Genomic DNA, 23,840 nt, shown 5'->3' on the forward strand with positions numbered 1-23,840 from the left:
CAATCTCTAAATTGTTACTATAGGCCTCTTGCTGGATGATAATTGAATTGGTACATCATGCATGGACAAGACCAGAAAATACTTTGCATGGGACTTTTTTTTCTTAAAGTCAAAGTATAATTAAGAAATGCAGGCTATTCTGGAACATTTTCAACAGTGTGACACGTTTATGGGACTGGGGTCCACTCCTTTGGAATGAATGGCTTTACAAGGTAGAGCCTGGGGTGTAATAAGGAACGTGGTACTAGATTGAATAATCTGTTACATAATACATACATAATAAAATCCCATTACATCCGGGATAAATTAGAAATGACATATAAATCAGGCCTGCCCTTCAACCCGGCGAAACAAATGTGCATCACCTACAGAGTTTGAGACATAAAGACACTGAAACATGAGATGCAAGCTGATGTCGCAGAGGAGACCAGCAGCTGATATTCTGCACGTACTCAATTCTGCGTCAGTTTCCTGCATCGTTTACGTCATCCTTCTCTGTGACCTCTCATGTTGGATCAATTCAACAATTTGTAGCCTATTACATTTCTGCTGCATTTAGTTTTTTTTAGGCATGATATCCCTTACGTTTTTTGGGGGGGGTGACGCTAAGGTTTAAAAGACCCCAGATCATATATTTTTTTCTAGGCGAAGTCGTGATTCCACTGGAGAACGTGCAGTATGTCTCGCACTCTCATATGCCGCGTGAGTCCATCCTAGCCAATCAGATAGCGAGGAGGAAATCACTTCCTGGATTCTGTCCACTTATCAGCACGGTGGACTGTCACGAGCGCCTCCTCTGTCGACCGAACGAGAGAGAACACTACCCTTGCACACGGTTAGGCCTGATAAAGGTAAGATGAATACATGTATTGTATTTATTATTTTGCGGAATTAGTTTACTTAGTAATGACTATAATTGCTTCTTGTCTCAAATGTTATAAAATATCCGCTAGTTTTAGACAATTTGCCTGATGACATTGTAGATGACATCTGATGACATATCCCCTTCATCATCATCATCATCATCACCGAAAATGCCGAGTTCTCTCAGTGTTCTATATCTTTGGTCTTTTGTATTTTCATTTTAGAGCTTTCAGTTTTTGGAATGCTATTCATGACATGATGTTGCTTGGCCATGTCTTGAAGCTTGGTAGCTAGTCTATTTTAAACCGTCAGCTGGCGAGATGTTACTCATTTAGATACAGCAGTGTGTGAGTCTGGGGGAGAGGAAAGGGAGTCAAGTTGCAATCACATAGCTAGATAACAGTGTTTTCTAACTACTGAAGTACTCTGCCACACCTTTCCGTACCATTTTGATTAGATGAAGACAGTTCACTATTGTTTGCTTGCCATTCACTGGTATGCAGTGTGGCCAAGTTAGTACTAGATGTGGGAGGGTGTAGCTACATAATGTAGCAATCTGTTACTGAAACAATGTAGCCAACTGTGGTTATTTTGTGGTTCTCTTTCGGAATGTTGAGAAATCAATGTTACTATGTTTCTATTTGCACGTCGACAATGGAATAGACATAGTGCACGTTTACTAAGATAAATATTTAAATAAATAGTTTAATTTACAATCTTCATTGATTTTATTGAACTTTTATTTAACTGGGCAAGTCAAATTATGTTTTACAATGGCGTCCTACCCCGGCCAGAGTCTGTAGTGACGCCTCTAGCACTGAGATGTGGTGCCTTTAGACCGCTGTGCCGCCTGGTGAGCCCCTCGGGAGCCCCATCTGTGTGAGATATTTTAACTTCCTTGTCATACCCACTCAGAGATAATGAAAAACAGGTCGAGGCAAGAAGCTGAATTTAATCCTGGAATGTCAAATTTCTTTCGTAATTTCTTTCCATTGTGAGGAAGCCATTTAGGAAGCCAGACGGAGAAAAAACACAACGTGTTATAACTTAATGTGTTATCGCTGTTATTACTACCACGGGGATTATGTTTTGTTTCCTTAAATGTCAGGGGACTTTAGGTGATGTGTGCTCCGACTGTAGGCTAAACATTACTGTGAGTGCTATAGAGATCAAGAGTCGTGTCTCTGTGTGTATGCGTCTGTTAATGCGGACTGACAGTTGCCCCTCTGCCCTCCCTTTCTGTCATTTTTAGCCAGTGGCGAGTTTCCACACTATCTACATTTAAGGACAGAGTATTTTCCATTGGTCCAGAAGGGGTTGGTTGGTGGAGTGTCTGTCTGTCAGGCTTTAGTGCCTGAGACTGGAACATGGGGTTCATTCATGCATTTATAACAGTGGAGGGGTAGATGAACTGAAAGTCAAGGCAAATAGAGATAAAAAAAAAAACAGATCTATACGCTATGTTCTGTATTACATAGTCCAGTCACTCGAGTGCAGGGTTCATCAACTCGATTCAGCCGCGGGACGATTTTTTCTTGAGCGGATGGTCAGGGGGCCGGAACATAATGACAAATCATTTGTAGACCGTAAAATTGACCGCAAGAAGCCCAAACAGATATAATATTTGATCATTTCAAACCTTGTATACAATCACGTGTCTCTCTATTATGCATGGAAATACTTGGGAACAAATGTCCAAAAATTAAAATCACTTGGGAGCTGATTTCCTGTTTTTTTTATAGTCTTTTATGTCCAAGAATGAAAATTCTTAAAAATTTGAAGCGGCCAAATAAAACCACATCCGCAGGCCAAATTCGTCCCTCTGGCCACTAGGTTGGGGAACCCTGCTCTAGGGGCAACCAGGGCCTTGGCTGTGTTCCAAATGGTGACCCATTCTCTATATAGGGCACTAGTTTTTTTATAGAGTTGGCATTTGGGAAGCTAGCTGAATATAGAGCCTCTGTCTGGTCTAAAATCTCTCTTTCCACACACTTGAGACTTGGAATGTGAAGAGATAGCTGGGCTGCTAATAGATCAGAGAAATGCTCAGGACTAGGCTACATCACAGTAAATGTATAAGGTAAGGTAGGTAAGCTCATAAGCCAGGGTTAAGAAGACAAACCCACTGAGGTACATGTACAGTGCATTCGGGAAAGTGTTTAGACCCCTTGACTTTAATACATAAATAAAGTTACAGCCTTATTCTAAAATAGATTAAATTGTTATTTCCCAGGACCTCCCAGGTGGGGCAGCATCGCAGTGCTAGCTGTGTCACCAGAGACTCTGGGTTCGAGCCCAGGCTCTGTGGACGGAGGACGCATGACTCTCGACCTTTGTCTCTCCCGTGCCCGTACGGGAGTTGTAGCGATGAGACAAGATAGTAGCTACTAAAACAATTGGATACCACGAAATTGGGGAGAAAAAGGGGTCAACTTTTTTTTTTTAAATGGTTTACAGCTGTAATGGTTGCCAAATGACATACGCAATCAAGGCATGTTATTTTTGTATTAATTTGGAAATGTTTCTAGAACTTTCTTTCACTTTTAAATGTACTAAAAACAATTGGATACCATGAAATTGGGGTGAAAAAAGGGGGCACATTTATTTGTTTTTTCACCCCCCCCCATCAATCTACATAATGACAAAGCAAAAACAGGTATTAATACGTTTTTGCAACTTCTAAAATAAAAAAATAAATCAAACTGAAATATTACATTTACATAAGTATTCAGACTCTTTACTCAGTACTTTGTTGAAGCACCTTTGGCAGCAATTACAGCCTTGAGTCTTCTTGGGTGTGACTCTACAAGCTTGGCACACCTGTATTTGGGGAGTTTCTCCCATTCTTCTCTGCAAAGGTATAGGACGACAGGCAGGTTCAGGGTCGGGGCAGGCAGAATAGTCAGAACCGGGAAACTAGAGAAACAGGAGCAGGGAAACAAAATGCTGGTAGGTTCTACGAACAAAAAACGAACTGACAACAGACAAACGGAGAACACAGGTATAAATACACAGGGGATAATGGGGAAGATGGGCGACACCTGGAAGGGGGGTGGAGACGAGCACAAAGACAGGTGAAACAGATCAGGGCGTGACAGCAGAAACTTTGTACAGGTATTCTACACACGTGCATCACATGACATTGTCAGCAGCACTTCTTCAGCATTATCTGCACGGGCCTGAATATTGACTGGTTTTCATCAAGCTGTCCGCTCAACAGGAAGCTTCACTAATCAGTGCCTGTAACCTGGTTCAGGTTATTTATCAACCTACCAGGGTGTTTACAAACACTACAGGAACAACATCATCCACATGTATTGATCACATTTTTACTAATACAGGTTATTAATCAACCTACCTGGGTGTTTACAAACACTACAGGAACAAGATCATCCACATTTATTGGTCAGATGTTTACTAATACTGTAGAACTTTGTTCTAAAGCTGTATCCGTACCCATTGGATGCAGTGATCACAATATAGTGGCTATATACAGGAAAGCCAAAGTTCCAACAGCTGGGTCTAAAATAGTGTATAAGAGATCATACAAAAGATTTTGCTGTGACTCTTATGTGGATGATGTTCAAAAATATTTGTTATTCTAATGTGACTAATGAGGAGCATCCAGAAGCTGCACTTGATGAATTTATGAAATTGCTTCTATCAATTATTGATAAACAAACACCTGTTAATAAACTGACTGTTAGAACTGTTAAGGCTCCATGGATTGATGAGGAATTGAAAAACTGTATGGTTGAAAGAGATGGGGCAAAAGGAGTGGCTAATAAGTCTGGCTGCACATCTGACTGGCTGACTGACTGCAAATTGAGAAATGATGTGACTACACTCAACAAGAAGAAGAAGAAACTGTATTATGAAGCCAAGATCAACGATATAAAGAACGACAGAAAAAAACTTATGGGCAGAAAGACTAATTCAACTCCATCATCCAATCAGATGGCTTATTCATCACAAAACCATTTGATATTGCCAATTATTTTAATGATTACTTCATTGGCAAAGTGGGCATACTTAGGCAGTAAATGTTAACAACAAACAGTGAGCCATCGTATTCATGCATAAAAAAAAACAAATAATTAAACAAAAGCACTGCAGGATTGAATTTTGACCTCTGGCCTGGCCTGGAGGGAAGACAAAGTAAATCCACTACCCGATAGTGGTAAAGTGACCTTTACTGGTTCTAACAGCCAACCTATCAGCTTGCTGCCAGCTCTTAGCAAACTGTTGGGAAAACAAACAATGTTATTTCTCTGTAAACAAATTAACAACAGACTTTCAGCATGCTTATAGAGAAGGGTACTCAAAATGTACTGTACTGCACTGACACAAATTACTGATGATTGGTTGAAAGAAATTGATAACAAGAAGATTGTGGAAGCTGTACAGTTAGTTTTCAGGACATCCTTTGATATTATTGAGCATAACCTGTTGTTGAGAAAAAGTATGTTATGGCTTTTCAACCTCTGCCATATCGAGCTATCTATCTAATAGAGCACATAGGGTTTTCTTTAATGGAAGCGTCTCTAATGTAAAACATGTAAAGTGTGGTGTACCGCAGGGCAGATCTCTAGGCCCTCTACTCTTTTCTATTTTTACCAATGACCTGCCACTGGCATTAAACAAAGCATGTGTGTCCATGTATACTGATGATTCACCCATATACGCATCAACAACCACAGCTAATGAAGTCACTGAAACCCTTAACAAAGAGTTGCAATTTTGGAATGGGTGGCTAGTAATAAACTGGTCCCGAACGTCTCTAAAACTAAGAGCATTGTATTTGGTACACATCATTCCCTAAGTTCTAGACCTCAGCTGAATCTGGTAATGAATGGTGTGTCTGTTGAACAAGTTGAGGACACTAAATTACGTGGTGTTACTTTAGATTATAAACTGTCATGGTCAAAACATATAGATTCAATGGTTGTAAAGACGGTGACAAGACTGTCTGATTTTTTGACACCACACTCCACAAAGCAAGTCCTGCAGGCTTGATTTTTTATCTTATCTTGGTTATTGTCCAGTCATATGGTCAGGTACTACACATAAGGACCTAATTAAGCTGCAGCTGACCCAGAACAGAGAGCCACGTTTTGCCCTTCATTGTAATCAGAGGACTGATATAAATACTATGCTTCTAATAGTAACTGTATCCACTGGTTAAATGGGAGAGAGTGAGGTGGCTGCCATCTTAGAGCTAACATCCTCTTTCTCATTTCCTCTCCAATCTCCCCCTCTTCCTCTCCTCTCTCTACCCTCTTCCTCTCCTCTCTCTCCACCCTCTTCCCCTCCTCTCTCTCCACCCTCTTCCTCTCTCCACCCTCTTCCCTCTCCACCCTCTTCCTCTCTCTCCACCCTCTCTCCTCTCTCTCAACCCTCTTCCTCTCCTCTCTCTCTACCCTCTTCCTCTCCTCTCTCCCCACCCTCTTTCTCTCCTCTCTTCTCTCTTGTGTAGTTCCAGAACCATGTCGATCCTGAAGATTCATGCTCGTGAGATTTTCGACTCCCGTGGAAACCCCACCGTGGAGGTCGACCTGTACACCAAGAAAGGTAAGAGATAATACTGGAGCAGGGCTATCTGTAAACTTTGTTCTCTCAAGGGTTTGTGTTCGACTTTGGGTGCATGCCTTGCAGACGCTGCCTTTGCCCAAATAATTTTGGAACTTCTACTCTACATTATTAAGTAATGTGACGTGAGTGTTGCACACACCACTGTTCTCTCTAATGGGGCAGTTTGAACAGCTTGAGCAACGTTGCATGAATGCACATTATCTAGGATATATTTAGCAACACACTACTGTCTGTACTGTGTCAGATTTGCAGATTATTTTTGTTTTGTTTAATGGTTTCCTGAATTGATCACTTTAGAGTGATGAATACATTTTAAAGTGGTGGAACAGTCTGTCAGCTTACGGTGAATAACACCTAGCAGAGCTAATGAATCAAACATGTAATGTCCCTAGCAGGCAGCATTGGTCTGGCTCTGATAAAGTACTCTGATTTAGTGCTCTGATAAAGTACTCTGATTTAGTGCTCTGATGAAGAACTCTGATGAAGTGCTCTGATAAAGTACTCTGATAAAGTGCTCTGATAAAGTGCTCTGATAAAGCGCTCTGATAAAGCGCTCTGATAAAGCGCTCTGATAAAGCGCTCTGATGAAGTGCTCTGATAAAGTGCCAACTCACTGTGATATTGCTCATTGTGTCGTGCAGGGGAGGGCGGAAGTGGAGGAGGAGGAGGATGTCATTGTTTCCTTGGCCCACTCCTTTATGTTGTTTATACAGTGCATTCAGAAAGTATTAAGACCCCTTGACTTTTTCCACATTTTGTTACATTACAGACTTATTCTAAAATTGATTAAATTGTTTTTTCCCCCTCAACAATCTACATACAATACCCCATAATGACAAAGCAAAGACAGATTTTTTTAGATGTTTTCAAAAAGCGATTACAGCCTTGAGTCTTCTTGGGTATGAGGCTACAAGCTTGGCACACCTGTATTTTGGGTGTTTCTCCCATTCCTCTCTGCAGATCCTCTCAAGCTCGGTCAGGTTGGATGGGGAGCGTTGCTGCACAGCTATTTTCAGGTTTCTCCATAGATGTTTGATCGGGTTCAAGTCCGGGCTCTGGCTGGGCCACTCAAGGACATTCAGAGACTTGTCCCGAAGCCACTCCTGCATTGTCTTGACTGTGTGCTTAGGGCCGTTATCCTGTTGGAAGGTGAACCTTCGCCCCAGTCTGAGGTCCTGAGCGCTCTGGAGCAGGTTGTCATCTAGGATCTCTCTGTACTTTGCTCCGTTCATCTTTCCCTCGATCCTGATTAGTCTCCCAGTCTCTGCCGCTGAAAAACATCCCCACAGCATGATGTTGCCACCACCATGCTTCACCGCAGGGATGGTGCCAGGTTTCCTCCAGACGTTACGCTTGGCATTCAGGCCACAGAGTTCAATCTTGGTTTCATCAGACCAGAGAATCTTGTTTCTCATGGAGCAGTCCTTTAGGTGCCTTTTGACAAAATCGTAGTGGACTGTCATGTGCCTTTTACTGAGGAGTAGCTTCCACTCTACTATAAAGGCCTGATTGGTTGAGTGATTGGTGGAGTGCTGCCGAGATGGTTGTCCTTCAGGAAGGTTCTCCCATCTCCACAGAGGAACTCCAAGGCCCTTCTCCCACTGATTGCTGCCAAAGGTGCTTCAACAAAGTACTGAGTAAAGGGTCTGAATACTTATGTAAATATGATATTTTAGCTTTGTCATTATGGGGTATTGTGTGTAGATTGATGAGGACAATTTTTAAATGTTTAATACATTTTAGAATGAGGCTGTTAACGTAGTAACGTTGTAATACTGTAAATGTACTGTATCTTCATGAATTTAAAGTATAAAAATACTTATTAGATCTTGGAATTGGAAGAAGTAACATTCATTCCGGAACATTCCACATTATACGTGATGGAAAGGTCAACGCCTGCTTTGGTTAACAATAGCTTGTTGTTGACAAGACATGTACTGCCTTATTGGAATAAAGTGGACTGAAATGCATAGGTTCCCATCACAAATATCATTGCAATGTGGAAACAATTATGTTCATAATAGCTCTGCTATGTTAATCAATAGTGTTAATCAATAGTTTTAATCAATAGGTATTTTAGGTATTCCAGCACTTGGCCTGTCTGTTTCTCTGTGTTCTAACATGTTCATTCAAATCAATTGAATTCAAAAATACAACAGTTAACAAGACATGACATAACACCAATAGTTTTAACTCCAGGCTAGTCCCTTTCCAAGTGGCAGTGTGTTAGCTCCATGGTAAGGGTTAGCCTCTATCCTAGTCCCTTTCCAAGTGGCAGTGGGTTAGCTCCATGGTAAGGGTTAGCCTATATCCTAGTCCCTTTCCAAGTGGCAGTGTGTTAGCTCCATGGTAAGGTTAGCCTATATCATAGTCCCTTTCCAAGTGGCAGTGTGTTAGCTCCATGGTAAGGTTAGCCTATATCATAGTCCCTTTCCAAGTGGCAGTGTGTTAGCTCCATGGTAAGGTTAGCCTATATCATAGTCCCTTTCCAAGTGGCAGTGTGTTAGCTCCATGGTGTTGTTAGTCCCTTTCAAGTGGCAGTGTGTTAGCTCCATGGTAAGGTTAGCCTATATCATAGTCCCTTTCCAAGTGGCAGTGTGTTAGCTCCATGGTAAGGTTAGCCTATATCCTAGTCCCTTTCCAAGTGGCAGAATGAGTTAGCTCCATGGTAAGGTTAGCCTATATCCTAGTCCCTTTCCAAGTGGCAGAATGAGTTAGCTCCATGGTAAGGTTAGCCTATATCCTAGTCCCTTTCCAAGTGGCAGAATGAGTTAGCTCCATGGTAAGGTTAGCCTATATCCTAGTCCCTTTCCAAGTGGCAGAATGAGTTAGCTCCATGGTAAGGTTAGCCTATATCATAGTCCCTTTCCAAGTGGCAGTGTGTTAGCTCCATGGTAAGGTTAGCCTATATCATAGTCCCTTTCCAAGTGGCAGTGTGTTAGCTCCATGGTAAGGGTAGCCTATATCATAGTCCCTTTCCAAGTGGCAGTGTGTTAGCTCCATGGTAAGGTTAGCCTATATCCTAGTCCCTTTCCAAGTGGCAGTGTGTTAGCTCCATGGTAAGGTTAGCCTATATCATAGTCCCTTTCCAAGTGGCAGAATGAGTTAGCTCCATGGTAAGGTTAGCCTATATCCTAGTCCCTTTCCAAGTGGCAGAATGAGTTAGCTCCATGGTAAGGTTAGCCTATATCATAGTCCCTTTCCAAGTGGCAGAATGAGTTAGCTCCATGGTAAGGTTAGCCTATATCCTAGTCCCTTTCCAAGTGGCAGTGTGTTAGCTCCATGGTAAGGTTAGCCTATATCCTAGTCCCTTTCCAAGTGGCAGAATGAGTTAGCTCCATGGTAAGGTTAGCCTATATCCTAGTCCCTTTCCAAGTGGCAGAATGAGTTAGCTCCATGGTAAGGTTAGCCTATATCATAGTCCCTTTCCAAGTGGCAGAATGAGTTAGCTCCATGGTAAGGTTAGCCTATATCCTAGTCCCTTTCCAAGTGGCAGAGTGTGTTAGCTCCATGGTAAGGTTAGCCTATATCATAGTCCCTTTCCAAGTGGCAGAATGAGTTAGCTCCATGGTAAGGTTAGCCTATATCCTAGTCCCTTTCCAAGTGGCAGTGTGTTAGCTCCATGGTAAGGTTAGCCTATATCCTAGTCCCTTTCCAAGTGGCAGTGTGTTAGCTCCATGGTAAGGTTAGCCTCTATCCTAGTCCCTTTCCAAGTGGAAGAGTGAGTTAGCTCCATGGTAAGGTTAGCCTCTATCCTAGTCCCTTTCCAAGTCGCAGAGTGAGTTAGCTCCATGGTAAGGGTAGCCTATATCCTAGTCCCTTTCCAAGTGGCAGAATGAGTTAGCTCCATGGTAAGGGTAGCCTATATCCTAGTCCCTTTCCAAGTGGCAGAGTGGGTTAGCTCCATGGTAAGGTTAGCCTCTATCCTAGTCCCTTTCCAAGTGGCAGTGTGGGTTAGCTCCATGGTAAGGGTAGCCTATATCCTAGTCCCTTTCCAAGTGGCAGAGTGAGTTAGCTCCATGGTAAGGTTAGCCTATATCCTAGTCCTTTTCCAAGTGGCAGAGTGTGTTAGCTCCATGGTAAGGGTAGCCTATATCCTAGTCCCTTTCCAAGTGGCAGAGTGTGTTAGCTCCATGGTAAGGGTAGCCTATATCCTAGTCCCTTTCCAAGTGGCAGAGTGTGTTAGCTCCATGGTAAGGGTAGCCTACTGTACATCCTACAACCTACTAGAGAGAGCTAGAAGATCAGATCGCATTGGTGGAGTGAAAATAGCTACTGTCTGTAATGGTACACTGCTTGGACAGCTCTACTGTGTTACTGTAATGGTTCCTACTGGTAAATGTTGGTCATACTGAGACACATACAGTATAATTAGTGTTTCCCCTGTAGTCATTTAGCAACAGAACATTTCATTTATTTTATTTTACCTTTATTTAACTAGGCAAGTCAGTTAAGAACAAATTCTTATTTTCAATGACGGCCTAGGAACAGTGGATTAACTGCCTGTTCAGGGGCAGAACGACAGATTTGTCTACTTACCCAGAGTCAGATCAATTCATGGATACCATTTTAATGTCTCTGTGTGCAGTTTGAAGGAAGTTGTTAACTAGCATTAGTGCAATGACTGCTAGCTGTTCCCATATACTTCCAGTCATTGTGCTAATGCTAGTTAGCAATGGCTCGCAAAACGACCTTCCACTTCTTCAAACTGTACACAGAGATATACAAATGGTTCATTTTGACTTGGGGGGGGGGGTTAAGTAGAAAAATTGCTTGATTGTCAAAATCTCGCACTAGCCCTTTAAGATCATAGTGACAAGTTTCAACATGTATATGTAGCACACAGAGTGAAATTTAGAAATGGCAGTGAGTGAGTCTGGGGGAGAGGAAAGGAAGTCAAGGTGCAGCTAGATAAGTGTTTTCTCACTACTGAAGTACTCTGCCACACCTTTCTGTACCATTTTGATTAGCTGAAGACAGTTCACAATTGTTTTTTTTGCCAATCACTGGTATGCAGTGTGGCCAAGTTAGTACTAGATGTGGGAGGGTGTAGCTACATAATGTAGCAATCTGTTACTGAAACAATGTAGCCAACTGTGGTTATTTTGTGGTTCTCTTTCGGAGATGTTGAGAAATCAATGTTACTATGTTTCTATTTGCACGTCGACAATGGAATAGACATAGTGCACGTTTACTAAGATAAATATTTAAATTAATAGTTTAATTTACAATCTGTTAAGAGTTAATCATTAAACTAGGGAGTACACACACACACACGGCAAAATACTTCTTATCACACCCAAAGATATAAAATCAGGTGAAGGCAAGAAGCTGAATTAAATCCTGTAACGTCAAGTATTTTATGACATTCTTCATTGTGAGGAAGTCATTTAGGAGATTATCATCAGGTTCTAATCCCTCCATTTCCAATCTGTCACCGCTGGAAAACAGAAAACCCAAACCAGGCTGTTTCCCAGATGCCACTACTTTAGCACTACTACTACTTTCAGTGTACCCCTGTGATCCCTGGTCAAAAGTAGTGTACTATGTAGTGAAAAGGGAACCATTTGACACACACAGTACTGTATAGTTGAATTCTATGGCTAAACTTCCAACAGTTTAATGTCAGTTGGGCTATCTTTAAACAATAGTTATAGCTGGTGCTTTCAAAGTTGATTATATTATATATTATTTGAAAGGTGATGTCATGACCTTTCAGATTTTAAACGTTGTTTTTACAAGTGGTTCTATCAGGATTTCCTTTTTTTAAAGCAATTTATACAGGTAATTATGACATGTATCCTAGAGGTCGAAGGTCAAAGTTCTGTTTTATCTGAACATTCCTGAAAATGTGCTTAATTGATAGCTGTGAACCCAAGCTTTCCAATTATATACTGTATGATTTAAATGGTATACTTGAGCAATAAGTAACATTCATTCTGGAACATTCCACATTATAAGTGATGGAAAGGTCAACACCTGTATACTGACGTATTTTTGTGATAGGGTCAAATCCATGAGGGAATAGTGAATGGGATGGAGGGATGAATGAAAGAGTAATAACACAGAGGAAGCTGCCATTGCTGCGGTGCTATCACACATTTTACAACTAGGGACATAGACCTTCTAGAAATTCACTATGAGACATTGTTAGTACAATTTAATTATGCCGATGTGCTTTCATCAATTGAAAGCCCTTCATCTATTTTATGAGAATTTGTAAGATTTCTTGTTTGCATAAAATAGACGCAGACCAGTCTTTAAATAATAGGTAATAGAATTTATTCTCTGAGCGCGCTCCCACTCGAACACATGCATCAGTTTAAATACAGATGATGACGTCATTTCACTGCCTTAACCGAACCCCCTCCTCTCGACCGGGACAAAGTAAGGTGAAAAGTTCTTCTACCTTACTAACACACTCCCAGATAACTTTTGACCCCTCAACATTATCGATCACCACTGAACTGACAGTTTTATTTAACAGAAACCCTAGGAATGCACTCACTGCCTAATCTAAAAACCCCAGAGCTAAGTTTCAGGTTGGGTCAACCATAGGCTAACGACCTTATGTGTTTACACAGTCCACAACCCATTTGTTCCTGCCCAGTTGGAATGGTTTTATTACTCCTTTCTCCTGTCACACAATTTCTTCTTTTGAACTCATATTGTCTATTAAACATACAGAGTATAAGTTTACCTAGATACAATTCTATTTAAAATGGGGATATTGTTTATTCATTTATCCATAATAAATTCAACAGACATCATCACCCTGAGTCCAACTCCAGTCCTCCAGTACCCCTAACAGTCCAACTCCAGTACCCCTAACACCAACTCCAGTCCTCCAGTACCCCTAACAGTCCAACTCCAGTCCTCCAGTACCCCTAACAGTCTAAATCCAGTCCTCCAGTACCCCTAACAGTCCAACTCCAGTCCTCCAGTACCCCTAACAGTCTAAATCCTGTCCTCCAGTCTAAATCCAACTCCAGTCCTCCAGTACCCCTAACAGTCAACTCCAGTCCTCCAGTACCCCCAGTACTAAAGTCCAGTCCTCCAGTACCCCTAAATCCAGTCCTCCAGTACCCCTAACAGTCCAACTCCAGTCCTCCAGTACCCCTAACAGTCTAAATCCAGTCCTCCAGTACCCCTAACAGTCCAACTCCAGTCCTCCAGTACCCCTAACAGTCCAACTCCAGTCCTCCAGTACCCCTAACAGTCCAACTCCAGTCCTCCAGTACCCCTAACAGTCCAACTCCAGTCCTCCAGTACCCCTAACAGTCCAACTCCAGTCCTCCAGTACCCCTAACAGTCCAACTCCAGTCCTCCAGTACCCCTAACAGTCCAAATCCAGTCCTCCAGTACCCCTAACAGTCCAACTCCAGTCCTAACAGTCCAACTCCAGTCCTCCAGTACCCTAACAGTCTAAATCCTGTCCTCCAGTACCCCTAACAGTAACAGTACCCCTAACAGTCCTGTCCTCCAGTACCCCTAACAGTCCAACTCCAACTACCCCCAACAGTCCTCCAGTACCCCTAACAGTCCAACTCCAGTCCTCCAACTCCAGTCCAACTCCAGTCCTCCAGTACCCCTAACAGTCCAACTCCAGTCCTCCAGTACCCCTAACAGTCCAACTCCAGTCCTCCAGTACCCCTAACAGTCCAACTCCAGTCCTCCAGTACCCCTAACAGTCTAAATCCTGTCCTCCAGTACCCCTAACAGTCCAACTCCAGTCCTCCAGTACCCCCAACAGTCCAACTCCAGTCCTCCAGTACCCCTAACAGTCCAACTCCAGTCCTCCAGTACCCCTAACAGTCCAACTCCAGTCCTCCAGGATCCCCAACTGCAGCCCCCAGACAAAAACACCTGATTCAACTTGCTTGATGATTGGTTGACAAGTAGAATCAGGTGTACTTGTCCATGGCCACGGGGAAAAAAGAAGAGGTACTATTGGTGGTACTCGAGTGCCTAGATCAGAGTTGGGAAACACTGATATAGGGAACAGGGAATAAGGAATAAGGTACCATTTGGGATGCACAAGTCTGCTGCTGTATAATAATGGTATTGTTGGATCAGAAAGGGCCGCCAGATGTAACGTGTTCGGCAGGGTAGCCTAGTGGTTAGAGCGTTGGACTAGTAACCGGAAGGTTGCAAGTTCAAACCCCCGAGCTGACAAGGTACAAATCTGTCGTTCTGCCCCTGAACAGGCAGTTAACCCACTGTTCCTAGGCCGTCATTGAAAATAAGGATTTGTTCTTAACTGACTTGCCTGGTTAAATAAAGGTAAAATAAATATAACATAAAGGTCTTGAATTACATTCTCTGTTTTGTCTTTTGTCTCCGTTTCTATTCTCAGATCCAGTAGGAATCCTCTGGGGTGAAAGTGACTTTCACATCCTGATGGGTTTTCTAACCACAAAAACAAAAAATATACCTATGAGTTCAAAAGTTTAACTTACTGCAATATTATTCTCGGGTTGAAGGGTGAATTCAGGCCTGGCTCGCAGTCGGCGTTCCAATTCATCCCAATGGATGTTCGATGGGGTTGAGGTCAGGGCTCTGTGTAGGCCATTCAAGTTCTTCCACACCGATCTCAACAAACCGTTTCTGTATGCTTTGTGCACGGGGGTATTGTTATGCTGAAACAGGAAAGGGCCTTCCCCAAACTGTTACCATTAAGTTGAAAGCACAGAATGATCTAGAATGTCATTGTATGCTGCAGCGTTAAGATTTCCCTTCACTGGAACTAAAGGGCCCAAACCATGAAAAACAGCCCCAGATGCAGGTAGTGGGGCAGGTAGTGTTCTCCTGGCATCCGCCAAACCCAGATTCATCCTGTCCGACTGCCAGATGGTGTAGCATGATTCACCTTGCGCGCTGACCAAGGTCGCCAGGTGTACGGTGTCTCCTCCGACACATTGGTGCGGCTGGCTTCTGGGTTGGATGCGCACTGTGTTAAGAAGCAGTGCGGCTTGGTTGGGTTGTGTTTCGGAGGACGCATGGCTTTCGACCTTCGTCTCTCCCGAGCCCGTACGGGAGTTGTAGCGATGAGACAAGATAGTAATTACTAACAATTGGATACCACGAAATTGGGGAGAAGAAGGGGTACATTTTTTTTTTACAAAAAAAAACAAGCACTTACTGTTGAGCAGGGCAGCTCTATGTTACAAACTGACTTACTGGATACGTGGCATCCTTGAAAGTCACTGAGCTCTTCAGTAAGGCCATTCTACTGCCAATGTTTGTCTATGGAGGTTGCATGTGACCAAAATGCAATATGTTGCATGCTTTGTATTGCTGTTTTGATTGAAGCTGACTTGAAAACAAGTCACTAAGACTCAATCAATCTGAATAGGTTTATTGGGATTTAGTGCTAGGCTATATCAAGCATCCCATATCTGATTTCCAGATGACTTGTGTGTCTCCTATGAGCAGTTAGAATCAAATGTGCATATCCACTATTCTTCACGTGGTTGAATCCAAAATGTCTGACCTTGGTGTGTAGCTGAGGTCGAGACAGCAGTCGCATCCTGTGTGTGTGTGTATGTGTGTGTGTGGTGTTTGTGTGGTGTGTGTGTGTTACTCAGTAGAGAGCTTTGCTTCGTTGTTCAAGCCTGTTACATCACATTGATCTGCTTAGCATGTCGACCAGGCAGCGACCCTCCCTCTCTCTTTTCAGGAAACAAAATGGGATTAACATATGAGTGATGGAATTCTTTCCAGTTGATTTCACTACATAAATACCAAATAGAAAGACATCATATTATAACTAAATATTATTATTTTAATTTATATTGATATTATTGTTATTACTGGATCAGTAATGTAGTCTGGATCAGTAATATAGTCTGGATCAGTAATATAGTCTGGATCAGTAATGTAGTCTGGATCAGTCAATGTGTTAGGAACTAGATCAGTAAAGAAGTCTGGATCAGTAATATAGTCTGGATCAGTAATATAGTCTGGATCAGTAATATAGTCTGGATCAGTCAATGTGTTAGGAACTAGATCAGTAATGTAGTCTGGATCGGTAATGTAGTCTGGATCAGTAATATAGTCTGGATCAGTCAATGTGTTAGGAACTAGATCAGTAATGTAGTCTGGATCGGTAATGTAGTCTGGATCAGTAATATAGTCTGGATCAGTAATGTAGTCTGGATCAGTAATGTAGTCTGGATCAGTAATATAGTCTGGATCAGTAATATAGTCTGAATCAGTAAATGTGTTAGGAACTGGATCAGTAATGTAGTCGGGATCAGTAATGTAGTCTGGATCAGTCAATGTGTTAGGAACTGGATCAGTAATGTAGTCGGGATCAGTAATGTAGTCTGGATCAGTAATGTGTTAGGAACTGAATCTGTAATGTAGTCTGGATCGGTAATGTAGTCTGGATCAGTAATATAGTCTGGATCAGTAATATAGTCTGGATCAGTCAATGTGTTAGGAACTAGATCAGTAATGTAGTCTGGATCAGTAATATAGTCTGGATCAGTAATGTAGTCTGGATCAGTAATATAGTCTGGATCAGTCAATGTGTTAGGAACTAGATCAGTAATATAGTCTGGATCAGTAATGTAGTCTGGATCAGTAATATAGTCTGGATCAGTAATATAGTCTGGATCAGTCAATGTGTTAGGAACTAGATCAGTAATGTAGTCTGGATCAGTAATGTAGTCTGGATCAGTAATGTAGTCTGGATCAGTAATATAGTCTGGATCAGTAATGTAGTCTGGATCAGTCAATGTGTTAGGAACTGGATCGGTAATGTAGTCTGGATCAGTCAATGTGTTAGGAACTGGATCAGTAATGTAGTCTGGATCAGTAATGTAGTCTGGATCAGTAATATAGTCTGGATCAGTAATATAGTCTGAATCAGTAAATGTGTTAGGAACTGGATCAGTAATGTAGTCGGGATCAGTAATGTAGTCTGGATCAGTAATGTGTTAGGAACTGAATCTGTAATGTAGTCTGGATCAGTCAATGTGTTAGGAACTGGATCGGTAATGTAGTCTGGATCGGTAATGTAGTCTGGATCAGTAATGTAGTCTGGATCAGTAATGTAGTCTGGATCAGTAATATAGTCTGGATCAGTAATGTAGTCTGGATCAGTAATATAGTCTGGATCAGTAATATAGTCTGAATCAGTAAATGTGTTAGGAACTGGATCAGTAATGTAGTCTGAATCAGTCAATGTGTTAGGAACTGGATCAGTAATATAGTCTGGATCAGTAATGTAGTCTGGATCAGTCAATGTGTTAGGAACTGGATCAGTAATGTAGTCTGGATCAGTAATGTGTTAGGAACTGAATCTGTAATGTAGTCTGGATCAGTCAATGTGTTAGGAACTGGATCGGTAATGTAGTCTGGATCAGTAATGTAGTCTGGATCAGTCAATGTGTTAGGAACTGGATCGGTAATGTAGTCTGGATCGGTAATGTAGTCTGGATCAGTAATGTAGTCTGGATCAGTAATGTAGTCTGGATCAGTCAATGTGTTAGGAACTGGATCGGTAATGTAGTCTGGATCAGTCAATGTGTTAGGAACTGGATCAGTAATGTAGTCTGGATCAGTAATATAGTCTGGATCAGTAATATAGTCTGAATCAGTAAATGTGTTAGGAACTGGATCAGTAATGTAGTCTGAATCAGTCAATGTGTTAGGAACTGGATCAGTAATATAGTCTGGATCAGTAATGTAGTCTGGATCAGTCAATGTGTTAGGAACTGGATCAGTAATATAGTCTGGATCAGTAATGTAGTCTGGATCAGTAATGTAGTCTGGATCAGTAATGTGTTAGGAACTGGATCAGTAATATAGTCTGGATCAGTAATGTAGTCTGGATCAGTAATGTAGTCTGGATCAGTCAATGTGTTAGGAACTGGATCGGTAATGTAGTCTGGATCAGTCAATGTGTTAGGAACTGGATCAGTAATGTAGTCTGGATCAGTCAATGTGTTAGGAACTGGATCAGTAATGTAGTCTGGATCAGTAATGTGTTAGGAACTGGATCAGTAATATAGTCTGGATCAGTAATGTAGTCTGGATCAGTCAATGTGTTAGGAACTGGATCAGTAATATAGTCTGGATCAGTAATGTAGTCTGGATCAGTAATGTGTTAGGAACTGGATCAGTAATATAGTCTGGATCAGTAATGTAGTCTGGATCAGTCAATGTGTTAGGAACTGGATCAGTAATGTAGTCTGAATCAGTCAATGTGTTAGGAACTGGATCAGTAATATAGTCTGGATCAGTAATGTAGTCTGAATCAGTCAATGTGTTAGGAACTGGATCAGTAATATAGTCTGGATCAGTCAATGTGTTAGGAACCGGATCAGTAACGTAATCTAGATCAGTCAATGTGTTAGGAACCGAATCAGTAATGTAGTCTGAATCAGTAATGTAGTCTGGATCAGTAATGTAGTCTGGATCAGTCAATGTGTTATTCACTTTGTGAATACCGGACCTGGTTTCAAATCAGTTTGTGAATATCAGACCTGATTTCAAATCAGTTTGTGAATAACAGACCTGGTTTCAAATCAGTTTGTGAATACCGGACCTGATTTGGTATTGGTGCAGCTACTCTTCCTGGGGTCCACAGAGAACATGAAACATAATACAGAAATACAAAACAATCAGTAGACAAGAACAGGTCGAGGACAGAACTACATAGTTTGTGCTTTTCTGCCATGTTTCACTTCTGTGTTCTCCAGGTTTCATCCTACAGTATGTAATATAAATAGAGATTAAATAGACTCATTAAACATCCTATCTTCTGTGTTCTCCAGGTCTGTTCAGGGCCGCTGTCCCCAGCGGTGCCTCTACTGGTATCTATGAAGCTCTGGAGCTCCGTGACAACGATAAGACGCGCTACCTGGGCAAAGGTACGCACAACTCCCTCTTCTGATTGGACTAGCTAGTCCAATCAGAACAGGGAGTGTTACTAGCTAGTCCAATCAGTAACACTCCCTGTTCTGATTGGACTAGCTAGTAACACTCCCTGTTCTGATTGGACTAGCTAATTACTTGTCATTTACAGGGCATAGCGAAGGTCACACCCCTTGCACAGTCTTCACATTTTACTTCCTTAAAATTACAACAATTGATCTACAGTGCATTTGGAGAGTATTCAGACCCCTTGACTTTTTCCACATTTTGTTACGTTAAACCCTTATAAATAGGTTTTTCTCTCTCGTCAATCTACCCAAATGCCAAAGCAAAAACACGTTTTTAGACATTTTTGCAAATTAATAAAAATAATAAACAGATATATCAAATGTACATAAGTATTTGGAGTCTTTACTCAGTACATTGTTGATGCACCTTTGGAAGTGATTACAGCCTAGAGTCTTCTTGGGTATGACGCTACAAGCTTGGCACACCTGTATTTGGGGAGTTTCTTTGCAGATCCTCTCAAGCTCTGTCAGGTTGGATGGGGAGCATCACTACACAGCTATTTTCAGGTCTCTCCAGAGATGTAGGATCGGGTTCAAGTCTTGGCTCTGGCTGAGTCACTCAAGGACATTCAGAGACTTTTGCTGAAGCCACTCCTGTGTTGTCTTGGCTGTCGTTGTCCTGTTGGAAGGTGAACCTTCGTCCCCAGTCTGAGGTCCTGAGCGCTCTGAAGCAGGTTTTCATCAAGGATCTCTGTACTTTGCTCCATTCATCTTTCCCCTTATCCTGACTAGTCTTCCAGTCCCTGAAAAACATCCCCAGAGCATGATGCTGCTACCACCATGCTTCACCGCAGAGATGGTGCCAGGTTTCCTCCAGACGTGACAAATGGCATTCAGGCCACAGAGTTCAATCTTGGTTTCATCAGACCAGATAATGTAGTTTCTCATGGTCAGAGTCTTTAGGTGCCTTTTGGCAAACTCCAAGTGCGCTGGCATGTGCCTTATACTGAGGAGTGGCTTCCGTCTGGCCACTCTACTATAAAGGCCTGATTGGTGGAGTGCTGCAGAAGTTCTCCCATCTCCACAGAGGAACTCTGGAGTTCTGTCAGAGTGACCATTGGGTTCTTGGTCACCCCTCTGACCAAGGCCCTTCTACCCAAATTGCTCAGTTTAGCCAGGCGGTCAGCTCTAGGAAGAGTCTTGGTGGTTCCAAACTTCTTCCATTTCAGCATGATGGAGGCCACTGTGTTCTTGGGGACCTTCAATGCTGCAAACATTTTTTGGTACCCTTCCCCAGATCTGTGCCTCCACACAATCCTACAGACAATTAATTTGACCTCATGGCTTAGTTTTTTTCTCAGACAACTGTGGGACCTTATATAGACAGGTGTGTGCCTTTCCAAATCATGTCTAATCAATTGAATTTACCACAGGTGGACTCCAATCAAGTTGTAGAAAAATTTTAAGAATAATTATCAGCTTAATTTCGAGTCTCATAGCAAAGGTCTGAATATTTATGTAAATTAGGTATTTCTGCTTTTTTTTTTTTATAAAGTTGAAAAAAAATCTAAAAAACTGTTTTCGCTTTGTCATTATGGGGTATAAGAGTTGTACAAAGTTGGTCGAATCTTATTCAAAATGGTTTACAGCTGTAATAGTTGCCAAATGACATACGCAATCAAGACATGTTATTTTTGTATTCATTCGGAAATGTTTCTATAACTTTCTTTCACTTTTAAATGTGTTCCCTTTTTAGATAGCATTTTAAGGCAGTAAAATGTGTAGACTTTCACTAGGCTATAGGCACTGTATTTATAAGTGGACTTTAGAAACACACTAGTCTTAGAATGTATTGTTGACATAGCTAGTTTCCAATGTTTGCTTCCATTTCCAACGTCCATGTACTCTAGCCTGGTTCTAGATCTCACTGTGCTGCATGGCCAGCTCGTGTGGTTGCCATGGTAATAACCACAGGAGTTGGCAAGACAGCACAGACACATCTGGGACCGGGCTAGTACACAGCTCACTCTATACATTTTTTCCATTACATGTTTTCTATCTTTCCTTCGTTCTTCATCATTCTTTTCTCTGACACTTCATCCTTCTCTCCTCCTGTCAGGGGTGAAAAGGGCTGTTAAACATATTAATGAGTTCTTGGCCCCAGCTCTGTGTAACCAGGTAAATACACAGGACTAAGACAGAGATAACACTGAATATGAACTGGTTGATTTGAAAGCATGACTTTCAAGTGGGTTTGCCATGATTTGACAAGTCACTAACCTCTGTGGCAGGCATTCACAGACGATCACAGATTTTCTAAATCGTTATTTACGGCCATAAAAATATAATGACTAGAAGGGACATTCCTCCAAGTCAAAGTTCCGTGACAGGTGGACCGACCGGCGGCCATATTGTCATTCTATTTCTGTGATTACCCCATGATCCCAATAGTAGATCATTCCACTTGACGTTTGTTTAACCAGCCTAGTTGCTGCCACCACAGCAGATAATATTAGCGAGATCTAAGGCTTGCTCTGTGATCGCCTAGTAATGCCTGCTGCTCTTGCATGGTCTACTTCTCCCTGGGTCGTGACGCTTTGCTTGTCCCCTCTGCAGGTGTCTCAAAAGCCGTTGATCATATCAATAAAACTATTGCACCTGCGCTTGTACGGCAGGTAGGAACATTCACTGTTTGACTAACATTGACAACGTTGTGCTGGTGTCGAGTCAGTGTTGCATAGAGTGTACAGGCATAGAGCAGCTAAGAACAATCCTGACTGAGTACAATGAAGTCAGAGGGTAAGAGAAGACACGTCACTTCAAGTTCCATTTATGAGTTGTTTTTTTACCCCATGGAGTTTTCTAGATACAATATATCCTCTTGGTCTGTTGAATTTCTCTGTAAGATGTTGTGACCAGAGCTACAGAGGTCTCAGGTAACCTGGCTAGGTAGCACCTTAAGATGCTGTGTGTAGTGTGTACTAGTGAACCTAAACATCCTTGAAGACAGGTGTTTTAAGCTAACCCGTTTGAACTTTGAACTAACCTTTTTTTGTTTGTTTGTTGTCAGTTCCGTCCATCTCTAATGACTGGTGTGTTGTTCTGTGTCTGTCTGTCTGTCCTGTTGTTCAGAACGTCAACGTCCTGGAGCAGGAAAAGGTTGACAAGCTGATGCTGGACATGGATGGCACAGAGAACAAGTGTAGGTGACTTCCTTTTGGTTGGTATATGGAATTGTAGCATAGAGTTGAGTGCATTCCAGTGTACGAGGCTTCAATGCAAATACATAAATGTCATGTTACCTTCCTTGGTCCCTATGCAAGCAATAGGAAACAGCAGTCTACTTGAATACAGCCCAAATCAACAATTTAGGAAAATGAGAAAAAAAGGCAGAAATTGTTTGCTATATGGGCTCTTCGCTTTCTGTTTTCCCCCTCAGCTAAGTTTGGTGCCAACGCCATCCTGGGCGTGTCCCTGGCTGTGTGCAAGGCCGGTGCTGCTGAGAAAGGTGTCCCCCTTTACCGTCACATCGCTGACCTCGCTGGCAACCCCAATGTCATCCTCCCCGTCCCTGTAAGTTTATCGTCATCCTACCAGTCCCCATTAAGTTTATCATCATCCTACCAGTCCCCATTAAGTTCATCGTCATCCTACCAGTCCCCATTAAAGTTCATCGTCATCCTACCAGTCCCCATTAAGTTTATCGTCATCCTTCCAGTCCCCATTAAGTTTATCGTCATCCTACCAGTCCCCAGTAAGTTTATTGTCATCCTTCCAGTCCCCAGTAAGTTTATCGTCATCCTACCAGTCCCCAGTAAGTTTATCGTCATCCTTCCAGTCCCCAGTAAGTTTATCGTCATCCTTCCAGTCCCCAGTAAGTTTATCGTCATCCTACCAGTCCCCAGTAAGTTTATCGTCATCCTTCCAGTCCCCAGTAAGTTTATCGTCATCCTTCCAGTCCCCAGTAAGTTTATCGTCATCCTTCCAGTCCCCAGTAAGTTTATCGTCATCCTTCCAGTCCCATTTAAGTCTGTGTTTACTAATGTGTGAGTCATCTTTATGTGACCTTGCATCAAGACTGTGTTGTCCTGCTGAGCTAAAGCTGACTTACAGTTGAAGTCGGAAGTTTACATACACTTAGGTTCATTGAAACTCGTTTTTCAACCACTCCACAAATGTCTTGTTAACAAACTATAGTTTTGGCAAGTCGGTTAGGACATCTACTTTGTGCATGACACAAGTCATTTTTCCAACAATTGTTTACAGACAGATTTTTTCACTTATAATTCACTGTATCACAATTCCAGTGGGTCAGAAGTTTACATACACTAAGTTGACTGTGCCTTTAAGTAGCATGGAAAATTCCAGAAAATTATGTCATGGCTTTAGAAGCTCCTGATAGGCTAATTGACATCATTTGAATCAATTGGAGGTGTACCTGTTTATGTATTTCAAGGCCTACCTTCAAACTCAGTGCCTCTTTGCTTGACA

General features: G+C 42.0%; 1 protein-coding gene across 3 annotated transcripts in view; it reads left to right on the forward strand.

Annotated features, from left to right (window-relative positions):
- Positions 1-680: 680 nt before the first annotated feature.
- eno1a (enolase 1a, (alpha)) overlaps positions 681-23,840 on the forward strand; it is a 29,764-nt gene continuing 6,604 nt past the window's right edge. The window contains exons 1-6 of one of the 3 annotated variants that reach the window (XM_065020954.1): positions 681-835; positions 6,341-6,435; positions 19,242-19,337; positions 21,469-21,527; positions 22,482-22,551; positions 22,789-22,922. In XM_065020954.1, the coding sequence (XP_064877026.1) occupies positions 696-835; positions 6,341-6,435; positions 19,242-19,337; positions 21,469-21,527; positions 22,482-22,551; positions 22,789-22,922 (594 nt within the window). In that variant the 5' untranslated portion in view covers positions 681-695. Of the gene's footprint in view, positions 852-6,340; positions 6,436-19,241; positions 19,338-21,468; positions 21,528-21,965; positions 22,025-22,481; positions 22,552-22,788; positions 22,923-23,840 lie in introns of all 3 variants that reach the window. The other 2 variants (XM_065020953.1, XM_029665310.2) reach the window with 2 other exon arrangements.

This window comes from Oncorhynchus nerka, linkage group LG7 (genome assembly GCF_034236695.1).
Source record: "Oncorhynchus nerka isolate Pitt River linkage group LG7, Oner_Uvic_2.0, whole genome shotgun sequence".
NCBI lineage: Eukaryota > Metazoa > Chordata > Actinopteri > Salmoniformes > Salmonidae > Oncorhynchus > Oncorhynchus nerka.